Raw genomic sequence first — 15,119 nt, 5'->3', positions numbered from 1 at the left:
GTAGGGCCTATCGCAGAGCAGGGCGTGATGGGCGTCATGAGTTGCCGGGCGGTTTCTTGCCCCCACTCGCTCAGTCTGCCCCCAGCTTAGGATAGCGATCGAGATTCTCGAGGCTCGTACTCAACCGCCGTCCAGCGCGTGGGCAGAAGCTACGAAAGAGATATGTGAGCCCCGAACTGGAGAGTAGGAGGAACTCAATGGGATTCAGACTTCTTGTCAGATTTTAGCTAGTGCCGAAAGTAAGGCATAGAATCTCTGTAGCCTGGGAAGGCGGATGGGGGTGGGGTGGGGAGGAGAGTACCCTTGTGTACAATCACTCCAGTATAAAATATACGGGACCACTCTATGTGTGGCACAGGGCCAGCATGTTCGGGGCGCGAGGTTATAAAAACAGCCCTAGAATGTAGTCTGCTAGAAGCTCTGCTCTGCCGTGTATTGTGAGGCGGGAGGAAAGCCGGTGGAAGCCCCTATTTGGGAGAGGCTTCAGGGAGTCTGCGGGGTGACTGTTTGCCTCCAGACACTGTAGTGAAACGGGGAGCAGAATAATAGTGTACCTAAAGAGAATCTAAGAATCCCCAGGGGGATGAAGTTGAACCAGAAACCCTGTCCACTTATTTTTCAAAAGAATCCTCCAGTGATTCTGCAGGAGGAGGATACAGATTCCAACTTCTTAAGACAAAAAACAAAACAAAAAAACCCCTCCCTCCTTAACTTGGAACTTGTATCTCTTCTCTTGATGGAAGTCCTGAGGTGTTTGTTTGCTTGTTTTTTACAGAGTGGCAGAAGTATATTAATAGTTAATGTTTAACTTTGCACATAAATCTAGTTTGAAAAAGATATATTAGTAAATAAGTACCTATTTTTTCCCAAACTTTAAAAACTTACACGAAACCTGGGATAAATGTACTGAAATTAGATTTCCTAGGCAGCACTAGAAAACTGTGTGGTGGAAGAGTATTTGCAAAGAGGAAAGCAGCTACAAAATGAGAATTTCAGAACTAGAGGATAATCGACTAAGCTGTCTTTCAGATACGATTTGTGTGACGCTCTTTTCCATGTTTTGGTCCCTTCCAAATTGTGTTATTTTCTAGAAAATCAGCATATAAGACATTAAAGATAATGTCTTATATAAAGATGTCTTATATGCTGATTTTCTAGCAAATAATACAATTAAAAATTACTCCCCAGAGCAAAAATCTGCAATAAAATGTGTAATAGCTTGTGTATAGTAGCTAGTTTAATAAAACATTATCCAAATAATCAGTTACTACTGTTGAAAATTTATAGTAAGAAATATTAAAAACAACAAAAGACTATCTCTGTTCCAAATTTAGGCCTATTTAAATGATTTTCAATATAGCCTAACTCAATGTAGGGGTTACATTTAGTAAAATCTTACTGACCAGACTTCTAAGACTGTGATTATGTAGGTGGTCCACTAGGATCAGTTGGTTCCCTTGCTTAGCTGAATTATATTAGATTCCTACCATGTGTTTCTCGAATTGAGGAGAATCATTAGGAAAAGATCCATCATCCACATGCTCACATAAAGCCTCTCTCTCCACCTCGTACCCATGTCCCACTCCCCGTAATAAAAACTGTAAGTTAGTTGTGGGAAGTCCTGAGTTTTAAACCAGGTCAGACTCTACAAAACAATCTAGCTCTGTTCTAAGGTCATAGAGAGCAGAGGAATATGTTTTGATCATATTCTTTATATTCAAATGTAGAAAGGATATTGTCTCCCCCTTGTCATACTATTGCTGCAAATAGCTCCTTGAACTAAATGGAAAAACATGTTGTCTGATTTTAGGGAGCATGCCTTGACCAATTCCTCCCTAACTGTCTCTATGCTGCCTTGGGCTGTGGGATGGATAACAGAACTTTTGAATCATCACTGGAATAAACTCATTAGAGCCTCTTCTTCATAACGCCGTATCTGTCACTCAGGTGGGTGAGAAGGGTAAAGGAGAAAACAGACAAGCTTTGTTGTTCATCCTTATGAAGTTACCTTTCTGAATAGTTAGGGTGTTAGATCATCTCTTTATTAAGTATACATCACAAGAGAAAAACAACCAAGTCAGCAGATAATTACTCAGGATGTCTTTGAGCAATGTAGTGAGGCATTGAAAGATGCCCCAGAATGGGGGAGGATGGCTTAACGCAAAGCTTTTGGCAGTTGATCATGAATTCTTGTTGAGTGAGGGAACCGGTCGGGGGAGGGGGGTGGCTAAGGAGGGGAGAGTCTGACTCCTGGGGCCAAAAACCTTGGAGAAATTATTCCACCTATAAAACTACTTTAAAAGAAATTGGTGAAAGATGTTAAAACCCAGCTTCAGGCAGAGGAGGATGGTATGAACCCAGTAGTTATATAAGATTGCAGTATCTATATTTGCAGGTCCATAGTAAGCCCACATTACTTCCTCCCACAACCACCCTGAATTGAGGGCAGAAGAGAGAAAGGTGAAATAAGATAATATCACAATTTCTTTTTAAAAGTTATGGGTCAGTCTTATTCTTGGGTACTTTTTTTTTTTTTTTTTTTTTTTTTTTTTTTTTTTTTTTTTTTTTTTGAAGACTCCTCTGTATTTTCTATTTGGTACACTTGAAAGTTGTCCTACTCTTGTTTTTGGTTTGTATCATGAACAAGCCCATCCCAGTCTCTCAACCCGAGTCCAGAGGACCCTAAAGCCTCCTCTTTGAAGACAACCTGCTTTGATGATCTTCTCACTTTAGAAGCTAGATTCCACATTCTATACCCTCATAAGTTGTTTTCTGGGCATTTCCCAGAATTATGCTGCAGGCAGTATAATAGTATTCATGTATATATGATCTATATGTAGTGTGATAAGGTCTACTTTTTTTCTTTGGCAGAAGTTAAAAAAAAACACCAGAAGACATTTCACCCAAAGTAAAATAATATTTTCCATTAATGCCAGTAAAACTTGAGTTTTGGAAGCGTAAGCAGGAGAGATTGGGATAAGAAATGAATTCGTTTTGGTTTTGCTGAAATGGTTCATGGTTCATAGTTTTAAAAGTTTGAAAGTTTCTACTTTTAGAGGATTTAAGCACCAGCAGATGGGTTGCAGAACTGCAGGGGGAAGGGGAGAGATAGAGCCGGACGAGTGGAAATTGCTTATCTTAGGTGATCAGCTAGGTTTTCTGTCATCTTCAGCCTGGTGGCTCTGAAATACCCTTGGGTGATAAGGACACAGCACAATGAGGTAGGGAGGCATTCAGGAAGCAGGGAGCAAGCGAAGAGGCAAGTTAGGAGGCCTTGGTCAGGAGCTGCAGGAGGGAGAGGCCAGCATAAAGGGCACATAGGCGGGGCAGGGTGTCTGGGTCCCACATGTACTGGGGGCCCGATCTCTGCACTTCAAGTCCACTCAGCCCCACTAGGGCCTCTGTGAGGGTCAGTTCCTCCTCCCCAAGGGAGGAGAGCAGGTCAGGCTGCAGGGGGAAAACACCCTCTTTATCCTGTAGGAAATTCTGTTCCATTGTGCTCTCCACCTGCAAGGAACCAAAATAGCATGAAAAGAAAGAGAGACACATAGAGAGAGACCTTTCTCCTAACACATAACCACAAAGAGGGCTACCTTTTTCTTATTATAACTCCTTTCGTTACATTACAACTCCATGTGGGCCTTTTTTTTTTTTTTTTTACTGTTTATGTATTTTTGAAAGAGAGACAGAGTGTTAGCTGGGGAGGTGCAGAGAGAGAGGGAGACACAGAATCTGAAATGGGCTCCAGGCTCTGAGCTGTCAGCATAGAGCTCAATGCGGGGCTCTAACTCATGAACCATGAGATCATGACCTGAGCTGAAGTTGGACGCTTAACCAACTAAGCCACTCAGGCGCCCCTCCATGTGGGCCTTTTAAAAGCTCTGTACAGTGGCCAGTGCTTTTCTTTTTAGCCCTATTGTACAGATTCAGAGACATTAAGAGATTTGCCCACATCACTTGGCTGTGAATAAGCAAAACCAGAGTTTTCTGACGTCTCAAGCTGAAAAACTTAGATAATGGCACAAAATTTACTCTTCTACTTCTGGTTATAAAATAGCAAAAAAAAAAAAAAAGGGAGAACACGGAGAAAAATGAGCATGGGCATGAGCCCCTGTGATACGACAGAGGCCCTTCAGGACAGTCTGTCATTAGGCTCAGTCTGTGTCTTTCCACTGGTTCTAGCTGCCTCCCTCCCAAACTCTCTCTAGCACCTGCTGTTTTTTCTCACCAGCTTTAGCTGCACGGGTAGGATCTTTTTCTCCATCGATTTTACCAGCAGCTTCTGTTGGGCTTCACTTAGCTCTGGAGGAAAAAGAAAAGCAGAGAAACAAATGTGTGGTGTGGGTACGAAGGGGACTACAGACTCGAAATGGATGCCCTTCCAGAACGTCAGTGTTAGTTAATCCACACATTTATCCATGGTTGAATGCTTGCTGCTCTATGCTAGGCACCTTTGCTGGGTGTGTCAGCAAAGTCATACCCCTGCATTCAGGGAACTTGCAGTGCAGCGGAGAAGGCAAAGCCACGTGCAGTGACAATACAGGGTATTAAGGGAGCGATGGAACGATAGCCGAGGGGTCTATTTTGGTCTTAGCATTTGAGGGCAGACTTTTTATTTTTATTTTTTTTAATTTTTTTTTCAACGTTTTTTATTTATTTTTGGGACAGAGAGAGACAGAGCATGAACGGGCGAGGGGCAGAGAGAGAGGGAGACACAGAATCATCGGAAACAGGCTCCAGGCTCCGAGCCATCAGCCCAGAGCCTGACGCGGGGCTCGAACTCACGGACCGCGAGATCGTGACCTGGCTGAAGTCGGACGCTTAACCGACTGCGCCACCCAGGCGCCCCGAGGGCAGACTTTTTAAGAGGACAAACATCTCAGCTTACTCCTGAAGGACTAGAGCATTTTTCTAAGGGGCAATGTTTCATGCAGAGGGAAGAAGAGAATTTAGGGCAAGATCAGAAGATGTTACTCTCTGCAATTAGAGCTAACAAATTTCAGAGTGCCTGGATGGCTCAGTCGGTTAAGGGTCCGACTTCAGCTCAGGTCATGATCTCACGGTTCGTGGGTTGGAGCCCCGCGTCAGTGCAGAGCCAGCTCGGGGTTCTCTCTCTCCCTCTCTCTCTCTGCCCCTCCCCCACTCACGCTTTCTCTCTCTCAAAATAAATAATAAAATCAAATAAAGCTAACACATTTTGATACAAAAGTGATGAGCTTAGCCATATGTAGAAATTTTAAATACGTGGCTGGTAAAGCTAGGGTTACTTCCCAACCTCTATTAGCAAGACTAGGCCACCTTCCCAGACTATCCAAGGTGCCCAAGTGATGCCTTAGGAAGGCAAACAATTTTTTAAAATTTTTGTTATTTTATTTTATTAAAACAATCTCTGTGCCCAACATGGGACTTGAGCTCATGACCCCGAGATCAAGAGTCACATGCTGTACCAAATGAGTCATCCAGGCACCCCTATAACCAAATTCCTTAAATGTAGGTATATACTACTTAACTGTGGTATAATTTGCCTGGCATTCATTCATTCATTCATTCATTCATTTGTATATCTGGGGATTCATTCAGTGATTCATTCCTATCGCCGAAAATGTATATAAATGAAGACCTTATTCTCCATTTACCTGTTAGGGCTCCAAGAAAATAGAGGATGGCACCCATAGCCTCCTTTGATAGCAAGACATCTTTTGGGAGTGCCTCCAGGGTCACTTCATGTCCTTTGTCTAGAGCCCCTTCAAGCTGTGGGGAAAGGTGGGCAACTAAGTAAGATAACACAATGAAGGGGCCAAGCATAGTGCCTGGCACATAACAGTCCCTGGAGATGTGCTAACTCATGTCCTTGCTTCTTTATCAAGGTACAAAGTCATAAAAAGTACTGGACACCTTGGATTTCTTGGTCCCTGAGCCTTGGACTCTGGAAAGGAAATGTTCCAGTCCTCTTTCCAAGAAAAGGGCCTGCTGGCCTGCTGCCCACCCTCTGTCGTGCCTTGAGGGAATCTGCATTGTTTGCCCTTTTCCAGAGGAATGAGGGAGCAGTGGCCGCCTGGCAGTCTGGGGGGCACCTGGACATCCACCCACTGGAGGGAGACATCCACCTACTGTTGACTCCCCCTGCCAGTTGTGACACCCACATGTGTCTACCAGCAACCTTTCTCTGCGACCTCACCGTGAGTTCCAGGTCTTGTAGCTCCTTTTTCTTCCCGAGAAGTTTGCTGAGGGAGGTGAGCAGGGAGCTTTGCCCTACTTGGCTCAGCCTTTCCACTTCTTGGATCTCTCTTTGAACTTCTTCTTTTAGTGTCTTGAAGTCCTCATGTTCCTCCCCTATTGGGATAGTAAACATGGTAAACAAACCATCTGCCATCTGGCAGCCTGCCCATTCAGTCAGCATTCTGCCTGCGGGGCTCCTTCACTCAGTCTCCCTTAAGTCCCTGTGCTCTGCTCCCAGCCTGAGCCTCGCCTCTCTTTCTTCCTGACCAAGGAACAGGATTATGAAGTTTCTGCTAGCCTTGACTTGTGGAAGGAGTTGTGGTGATGGTCTGGGCAAGGAGGTGGACCAGGACCCACATTAATATCTAAGGGGGGAGTTGATTGTCCCTGGGCTCTCAAGCCCCATTCTGTAGCGGTAGACAATTGATTCCCCTTTCTTCAAAACTCCAGCTAAAAGTTGAGAAGGAAAGTCTATTTCCCCTTCTTATGAATTAGTTGACAAAGAATGACTTTGGTGACTGAGTGAAGGCTAGCATGGATGGGTCTATATCCATGGACGTGGGTAGATCAAGGTTAGCTTGAATCTTGGCCTGACTCTCCAGGGGCCTCGCATCCTAAGAATATGTCCTGGAGAGTGGCTTCCTGGAAGTAGCTCCAATCACCAGGACCTGGGACTCAGCACTTCCCTTTCCCTCCCTTCACCCCACTGTCTTCATGCCAAAGTCATGGGAGAAACTTACAAAATTCCTTACCAGCATCAGATGCCAGGATAACTGAGGGGGAAAACAAAAAACAAGAATGTACTCCTCCGAAACAGTAGCCATACCCAGGGGATGACACATTAATGGGGGTTAGGAAATGTATCCTGTCTCCTGGGATATCCCAGCCATCTTAAGGCTCCACCTGCTCCATTTGTGGGAGGCAGGAATGGGGCAGGAGAGAAGCTAATGCAACGTGAAAAAGGGCTCCCGGATTGACTGAGTTGGCATCATGGTGACTCAGTGGCTCCCGTCCCGGGTGCTGGGTGTGGGTGGCAGAGTTGCAGATGTGCGTGGGACAGGTTATAGCTAAGAAGGCCCTTTGAGGCATCAGACCACCTGGGTATCCTGCCCAAAGACTTCCCCCTTCCACCACTTTTTCCTAAGCTATTGGAATTTCTGCCACATTTCGGGGACAGTTGTTTGCCGAGACCTGCTCTGCCATGTTCCCCGTTGTCAGAAAAAGACTGGAGTTTTAAAAATCTGTGTCAAGAAAGTTGCAGTGAAATGAGAGGAAACACTTACGGGTGAGCTTCTCCTCTGGCTTTTCTGAAGACAGAAACAATGCACATATGTCAGCATAAAACCTATTTGTGCTTTTTTATCTAGAGCGGATGTCAAGGTGGCTTTATCAGTGATCATTATAAAAACACACAGAGATTATGTTAGCTCGCCCCCCCCCCCCCCAATTTGGGAACACACAATGCCTCCAAGTTTCATTTCTGCTTCCAGTGGTGCCTTCTGGTCTTTCTGGTTCTCTGTCTCTCTAGGGTAGTATTCATGTGCTTCTATCTGTCTTGCCTAAAGTTGGGGATAGATATTTTTGGGGACTTGGGAAACAAAACCAGGGGCTCCTTGGGGGACTATGGTATATGCTGTTAGAGGGTACAGGATTTTAGCAGATGATATCAGGGTTGGGCAGAAGATATGGGAAACCAGGTAGCAATTTCACTTACCTCCAGGAGGGAAGGTTTGCATGTTATCATTGTAGATATGTGGAATGTCTGTAAAGGTGCAAGAGAGGGGAGAACAGGAGGACCTTTAACAGCTACCCACCTTCCCTTCTCCATTCTCAAGTCCATGGGCTCTGCTAAGGGCTAGGTAGGTCCCTGTTCCTAAATGCCTCACCTAACCCCCGATCTACCTCTATTGCTAGAAGAACCCTTTTCTTTCTCTGTAAATCCTTTCCCATGACAACACTATTTTCTGCCTTGCATCCTAGTACTGGTGTCTATGGATGTTTCCTCCACTGGCCACAGACTTCTTGAGAGCAGAGGCTATGCTTGTTCATCTCTGTGTCCCCTTTCCCCAGCTAACGCAGTGCCTAGCACGGAGGAGATGCTCAGAACCCAGGGATTCCTTCACTTCCTCTCCAGAGCAACCTCTGCAGTTCTTTCCCCGGCAGCTGGGCCACATTACAGTACACTCCTGCACTATTCCCTGACTTGCCACAAGACGGGACCGGGATGCCTTAGTACTAATGCGGGTAATTCTTGTCTTGAGGGGAGAATATGCCAGCGTCTGCTCACCCCACTCATCTTTGCCTTTGACCATCAGCTGTCTCACTCGAAAGGCCAGGATGCAGCCCTTGGGGATGGTTACGGCCTCCTTGTGGTTTATGGATCCCTAGGATCAGACAATGAGGATTTATGAACCTGCAGAGATTCTGAGACATGGGGTGGGGGAGGGGGAAATGAGGAGATAAGAAGCTGAAAACCCTTTACTGGTGTCCCAGATTGTCTTTCCACCAGTCTGGACTTCATGGAATGAGCTTCAAAGCTCTTTTGCATCATCCCACTAACAATCTCTATCTCTCTTCCTGGCTCAGACACATGAAGGAAGTGGCCAGACCTGCTCTGTCACCTGCCTGTGCATCTCTGTCCCACCTGAGAGCTTCCACAGGCCCCGGTGCCTTCTTCCTCTTCGCCATCTGTCTTGTGCTCATCTCCTCCGAGAAGCCTTCCATGACTAATCCTACTCTCAGCTCCAACTCATTCCTTGAAGATTTATACAAACTAGATTTAGGTATGTAGACCATTACTTATTTATGTTGAATTTTCTAAGCCTGTGTTCTCTGGGCTTTAACCTGTGTGTCTCCTCCATGAGACTGAGAACTTTCTAAGAGCAAGGGTGTCTCTCCTGTACGTTGGGAGCACCATGAGGGAAAATCCATGACTATGAGTTTCCCCTTCCTTGATAGCTCCCTGTGGCATTTGGCACAGGGATCTGCCCACCCAGGGCACCCTTGCCAGAGAGAGGACTTGTGTCTGGCCGACAGGAGCCTGAATCTTGAAAAGCAGGAAGAACGAGGGGGTCCTTTTTAGTATCCTGGGTGGGCACCGATAAGGTAAAGTTAATGTGTTAACGCAGCCTCTAAGGAGAGGCTAAATGTAAGTGTGTGTGCGCGTGTGTGAACCAAACCTGTAGTCCCAACGGGGCGAAGAATGGGAGGGAGAAGCAACCCTCCGCCTTGCCAGCTCTCTCCAGAGTGACCTCCTGCACGGTCTCCACCACCTCCATCACCACATACAGGTTCTCCCCTCGGTTTCGCATCTCCTTCAGGAATGGGTGCTCAGCTGACAGCTTCCTGTGGCAGAGAAAGCATTAAGGAATCAGCCAGAACCTCTCCGGGCATGGGCCATGAGCTTCTCTTTTCTTCGGTCATTCCCAGGAGCTAGGCATGGTGGCGTCAGGGAAAGGGTGAGGACTCTGGAGTAAGACCGAGGCTGAAGCCCAGATCTCCCACTTACTAGCAGAGCAGTTACTTTTGAGTCTTGGGTGCCTCATCTATAAAATGAGGATAATTATCCTTCCCTGCAGAGTTGCTGAGAGGGAAACTGGGAAATCAGCTGGCACAGCTTCTGGCCCGGAACAGGCCCCTCTGGTTGTTCTTTCCCCCTTTTCCCTCTGCCTTGGGGTACCTTCCCCTCTTCCCCCCCTTCCCTGCCCCGTTCTTAGCCCTGTTCATCTCTCCTGGGGTCCTTTGTCCCCATCTCTCATCCTGTCTCTGCTATTAACCCTAGTTGCTTTGACCCCATTTGCTTGCCTACATAAAAGTGTGCTTTGATCTTTCTGCTCCCTCAAATTACCATTCCGTTTCTTTCCTTCACTTCTTTGGCAAGTATCTGGAAAGCTACGCCCATACACAGTCTTTACTTCCTGTCCACTCCTAAATTCTTTTATAATTTGGCTTCTGGTTCTCCTCCTCCACTGAAAGCCCAACGACCTCCTGCCCACCAAATTCAAAGACCTTCCCTAACTCTGCACAACACTGACCCCTGCTGGCCAAAACCTCCCTGTGACTCTGTCTCCTCGGGGCTTCCAGTCCCACTGTGCCACCCTGCTTCTGCTCCCACCCTTTGGGCTTCTGATTCCTATCCGTTCTGTCTATATCTCCTGTGTTATTTTCTTTGGTTCCCTAAAATTTTACATTCTCTAAGATTCTGTTCTCAGTTCTTTGCTGTCTGAACTCTCTCGAACATCCTCCCCTGCCCCCAACCCCCTTCCTATAGTTTTCATCTTTATATGGCTCACCACCACACAGGGATCTTCACCTGACTTCTCTCCTGAGCTCTAGGCCCTCATTTCTAACTGCCTTAAAATTTTTCTTTTAGGGGCACCTGGGTGGCTTGTCGGTTGAGCATCTGACTCTTGGTATAGGCTCAGGTCATGATCTCATGGTTTCGTGAGTCCGAGCCCTGTGTGGGGTTCCGTGCTGACAGCGTGGAGCCTGCTTGGGATTCTCCGTCTCCCTCTCTCTGCCTATCCCCCACTCACGCTGTATCTGTCTGTCTCAAAATAAATAAATAAACTTAAAAATTTTTTCTTTTAAACTTGAGATATAATTGACATATAGCATCATATTGGTTTTAGATGTCCAACATATGCAGTGCAGTGTCGTTAACTGTGGCCCCTCAGCTAATGTCTCACTGGACCCGCAAACTCAAAACGTCCAAAAGGGACTCACAATCTTTCTCTCCAAATACACTTCTAAAATCAGGCTTCTTGTTTCTGTTAATGTCATCACTTGGGTCAAATCTTAGAGTTATCTTTTTAAAATTCTCATGTATTTAATTAATTAATTTTGATAAAAGTTGTATATGCTTAAGGTATATGACATGGTTTTTTTAAGTTTATTTTTTTAGTAATCTGTACACCTAATGTAGGGCTTGAACCCACAACCCCAAGATCAAGAGCTGCACGCTCTTCCGGCTGAGCCAGCCAGGTGCCCCACAACGTGTTTCGATGGACATATACATAGAGAAATGATTACTACAGTTGAGCTAATTAACATATCCATCTCCTTACATAGTTACCATTTTTTGTGTGTGTGTGTGTGTGTGTGTGTGTGTGTGTGTGTGTGGTGAGAGCACCTGAAATCTACCCTCTTAGCAAATTTCCAGTGTACAGTATAGAGTTATGAACTGTCGTCATCCTGCTGTACATCGGATCTCCATCTTTGATGAAACCTTCTCCCTCACCCTGCAATTGGCTGTCAAGTCGTCTATTCTGTCACCCCAGAGGTCCCCCAGCCCCAATGGTTCCCCCCTCTTTATTCTGACTGCTCTTCCCTCATTTTATATCTCAGATCCTCATTTTGTATCTCAGATGGACAATGGAACAGTGTCCTGCCTAGTCTGCTTCCTTCCAACTCCTGTCCCTCCTCCTCTAGCTTCCTTTCATGTGGCCAGATTAATCATGACACATCAAGGTGTCATTAGGGTCCCCCTGAAGCCTACAGAATAGTTCCACCTCCTTGACCAGACACCTGGGCCCTCCATGGTCTAGGCCTCCCTACCACCTCCCACTTGCTCTACTCTTACCTTTTCTGCTCCTGCCAAACCAGCTCTTCATTCTCCCTAGAGGTTCTGAGGTTTCTCACCCATGTGCCTTTGTAATGTCCTTCTCCCAGACTTGCATGTTCAATTTCTACTCATCCTTCAAAGCCTAGATCATGGGCTGCCTCCTCTGAAGTCCTTCATTTCCCCAGCCAGAAGTCCCTCTGGCCTGCCACAAAACTCAGGCAAAGTCCTCCTATGGCACTTACTACTTCTCACCTTGGATTGATTATAGTCACTGTTGTACATCTCTCCTGCCCCCAACTCCTAGATTGCAAGGTTCTTGGACAAAGATGTCCTAGTGCACCCTGGCACCTAGTAGGGTATTTTGCACTCAGTGAGACTATATAAATATTTACTGGGTGACTTTCTAAGCACCCCAGCCCTTCCTTCCTGCCTCCCCAGTCCTCATCTTTAGTTCCCTGTCAAGCCAAACGTCTGAGATGTCCAGACTACCACATCGACATGGCATCTGCCACACCCCTTGTGTTGCTGGGGCAGCATTCCCGAGGGCACCTGGTGTGTGGATGGGACTGAGCAGATGGCTTGATTTATGGGAGCAGAACGCTGTGCCCAAGCTTCACTAAGGAGCAGTTAAGACCCTTTCCTTTTTTAGTGTATTTTATAGAGTCATAGTTTAGGAAGGAGCCCTAGAGATTTTCGTCGAACCCCATCATTTTTCAGGAAAGAAAACTGAGGTTCTGAGAGGACAAGTGATTTTTCCAAGGTCACACAGCAAGTTAACATGACCATACGCATCCTCATGTGTGTGTATGATAGTAGGGGGGTGGTACTGGAGGTAGCAGAAGGATGGGGGGTAATGGTTAGGGAATGGCCTGGAGGCACTCATGGGCCAGAAGGGTCATCTTCAAGAGCTCTCCTGTGGTGACCACATAGGTGAAGGTCAGTGTGAAGGCCCTGCCCTTTAGCTCAGGGCCCAAAGCACCCTTTCCAGGCACCACCCACCCCATCCTGGTAGCCCTCCAGCCCTTTCACTCTCACCTCTCCTGGTGCAAGGTCTCCAGAGCCTTGGGAGCCACACTGAGTGTCTGGACCTCCAGGGTACTGCTTCTGGACAGCCCTGCAGTCCCCGTCACCTTGACTGTCTTTGGCATGTCCACTTCTCCCTCCACTCGGGCATCCAGCATATTCTTAAAGCTAAAGTTCCCAGAGTCTGTTGGATCTGCAGGAGAGAGAAGATGAAAGGCGCCAGGATGGCCGGCGTTCCTCTTCCCTCGCCTTCTGGGAGAACTTTGGGCTACAGGACACCAAACCACATCTGGGTAGAGGGAGCTTTGGGCTCCTCCTCACAAGCCAGTGCCTGGCCCCACCCCTCTGTCCTCAACCCCGTGTCCAGACTAACCTGAAGGTGAGCGGCCAGGCTCAAGCACATCCAGGAGGGTGTAGTCAGTGCGGACATATCGGGCACCCCAGAAGAGAGTGCTCTTTCTCTTCCTCAGCACCAGGCAGAAGGGATGGAAGCGCTTGAAGTCTATGAGGCTGTCAAGGGGTGTCAGGTCCCCTCTAGGGTTTAGCTGTCTGGCCAGGGCCCGGGTGACATTTTCAAATATGGTCATTTTCCCTGTGGGGGGTGGGGGGAGACAGGAGAGTGACAAGTTGGGAGACCAGGACATGGGAAGGCCCCTGCAGAGAGAGATGGCGCTCAGGGTGTGTGTGGGGGGTGGGGCTTCAAGATGCCTGGATTCTAGGAATGTCAGAGCTGAAAGGAACTAAAGGAGTCTTCTCTTCACGACGAGGAGACACAGCCCCGAGAGCTGAGACAACTTGCCCGAAGTCACAGGGCTGCTTAGAGAAGCCAGGCCTTCCCTCTGTTTGCCAAGGGCTCTTTGCTTACCCTGTATTCATTTTCTTCATGGACTCGGAGCCTGGCTAGAGCATTTCATTAGTGCTGCAAGTAAAGTTCCTCTCATACAGCTGTGCCCACCTCGTCTTCCCCAGAGAACTGTGACAGCGGGTACCTGGGATGCCAGGGAAGGAGGCAGCCACCACTGGTGCCGAGGGCCCGAGGAGGCAGATGCTGTTTACCTGCCCCGGTTGTCCTTTCTTTGGGTGGGGCGTCACTTCCCTGTACCCTGTACTTCCCTTGTGCCCACCTCCTGGTTCTTGGGTGCGAGTAGACCCACTTCCCTCCAGGTGCTACCCAATACACCCAGGCATTTGCCTTTGCTCCCTCTGCTTATAATACGCCCCCTTCCAATCCCTATTCATTAAGATTCATTTTGGGTCACCTCTTTGGTGACTCCCTTCTCACTCCTCTCCAGGCAGCTGGTGACTCTATCCTGTGTCCCCAAAGCACTTTGTACATGCCCTTCCGAAACACCTGCAATGTCATGTTGTTGTGATCTGTGCACCTGACTCTCGCCTACTTGATTGTGGCCTCCCAGAGGGCAGGAAATGGGTCTTAGTCATCCCCGTAGCATCAGCACCAAGCACAGTGCCTGGTGCAGACCTGGAGCTTGGCAAATGTGTGTGGAAACAATGAATGAAGAAATGAATGAATGTGGCCCTGGGAGGCACACACTGGGGTGAGAGGGCCCTGGAGAATGTGGGGTTGGCAAGAGCCTGAGGTTCATAGTCTTAGGTTTCTGTCTTTGAGGTTCAAGTCCAGGTGCTTTGGCTGGGTGGCCAGCTGGCACAGCTGGATTATTCCTGTGTCTGTAAGAGGACACAGCAGCTGGCCTGGAACTGCCTCACAGCCCCCATGGGCACCTCACAGAGTCAGGGAAGCAGGAGGCACACGTACAGGTGCGTGGGACCAGCCTGCCAACCGCATGGGCTCCAATGTGCCTTTTTTACTCCTCATTCCTGGAAGGGCCAGGCCAGGCCAACCTCCTGGGGCCAGCCAGATACCTTTGGGAAGAGATCAGGTGAGTGCTGTCTCCTCCTCACCAGAGAGGAGCTCACAGGACCACTCCTCACTTCTCTCTCCAAGGCCTATGAAGACACCTACCCCCCCGGGGCTCTAGGGGACTTCTAGGCCCTTCTCTTCCCACCCATGTTCTTGTTCATCCCTAGAACACCCCCCACCTCCCCTGCTGTCATCAGGCTCTTACCAGAGAGCAGTTCTAGGTTCTGTCCAGCAGCCGGCTCTCAGTCTGTAGGTTGAGAGAGTGACTATCCCTCACCAGGACAGGCTGCCGCTTTATGCTTCTCTGGAGGCAAGGATGTAGGCTTCCAGGGACCCCGCCTGCCCCAGTGACCCCACCCCTATCCTGCTCTACTTCCAGGAGAACAGCATCAACCTGTTCCACGTGTGCCCTGCCCCGGGCCCTGGGCCCTGGCC

The 15,119-nt window shown here is 47.8% G+C and overlaps 1 protein-coding gene and 1 long non-coding RNA gene across 3 annotated transcripts; one reads left to right on the top strand and one right to left on the bottom strand.

The window, feature by feature from the left end:
- The first annotated feature begins 7 nt into the window (after positions 1 to 7).
- Positions 8 to 9,623, top strand: LOC125926492 (uncharacterized). Of its 2 annotated transcripts, none has more exons than XR_007459109.1 (5): positions 8 to 239; positions 1,811 to 1,947; positions 5,868 to 6,179; positions 8,806 to 9,002; positions 9,540 to 9,623. It is a non-coding gene; the product is annotated as an uncharacterized LOC125926492 (long non-coding RNA). The 2 variants fall into 2 exon arrangements; XR_007459108.1 differs by having other exon boundaries at positions 9,510 to 9,596.
- On the bottom strand, positions 2,563 to 13,676 carry GSDMA (gasdermin A). Its single transcript, XM_049635970.1, has 11 exons — positions 13,179 to 13,676; positions 12,818 to 12,998; positions 9,399 to 9,564; positions 8,507 to 8,603; positions 7,934 to 7,981; positions 7,503 to 7,526; positions 6,972 to 6,992; positions 6,179 to 6,333; positions 5,637 to 5,751; positions 4,229 to 4,302; positions 2,563 to 3,507 (listed from the first exon to the last, which is right to left on the bottom strand). Exons 1-11 carry the CDS (start codon positions 13,447 to 13,449, stop codon positions 3,265 to 3,267), a joined length of 1,395 nt encoding a protein of 464 aa, XP_049491927.1. The 5' UTR covers positions 13,450 to 13,676; the 3' UTR covers positions 2,563 to 3,264.
- Between the last annotated feature and the right edge of the window lie 1,443 nt (positions 13,677 to 15,119).

Source organism: Panthera uncia, chromosome E1 (assembly GCF_023721935.1).
Source record: "Panthera uncia isolate 11264 chromosome E1, Puncia_PCG_1.0, whole genome shotgun sequence".
In the NCBI taxonomy this organism is placed as follows: Eukaryota; Metazoa; Chordata; class Mammalia; order Carnivora; family Felidae; genus Panthera; species Panthera uncia.
Note: the sequence above shows the minus strand (reverse complement) of the source record. Positions and strands in the feature narration are given on the sequence as shown.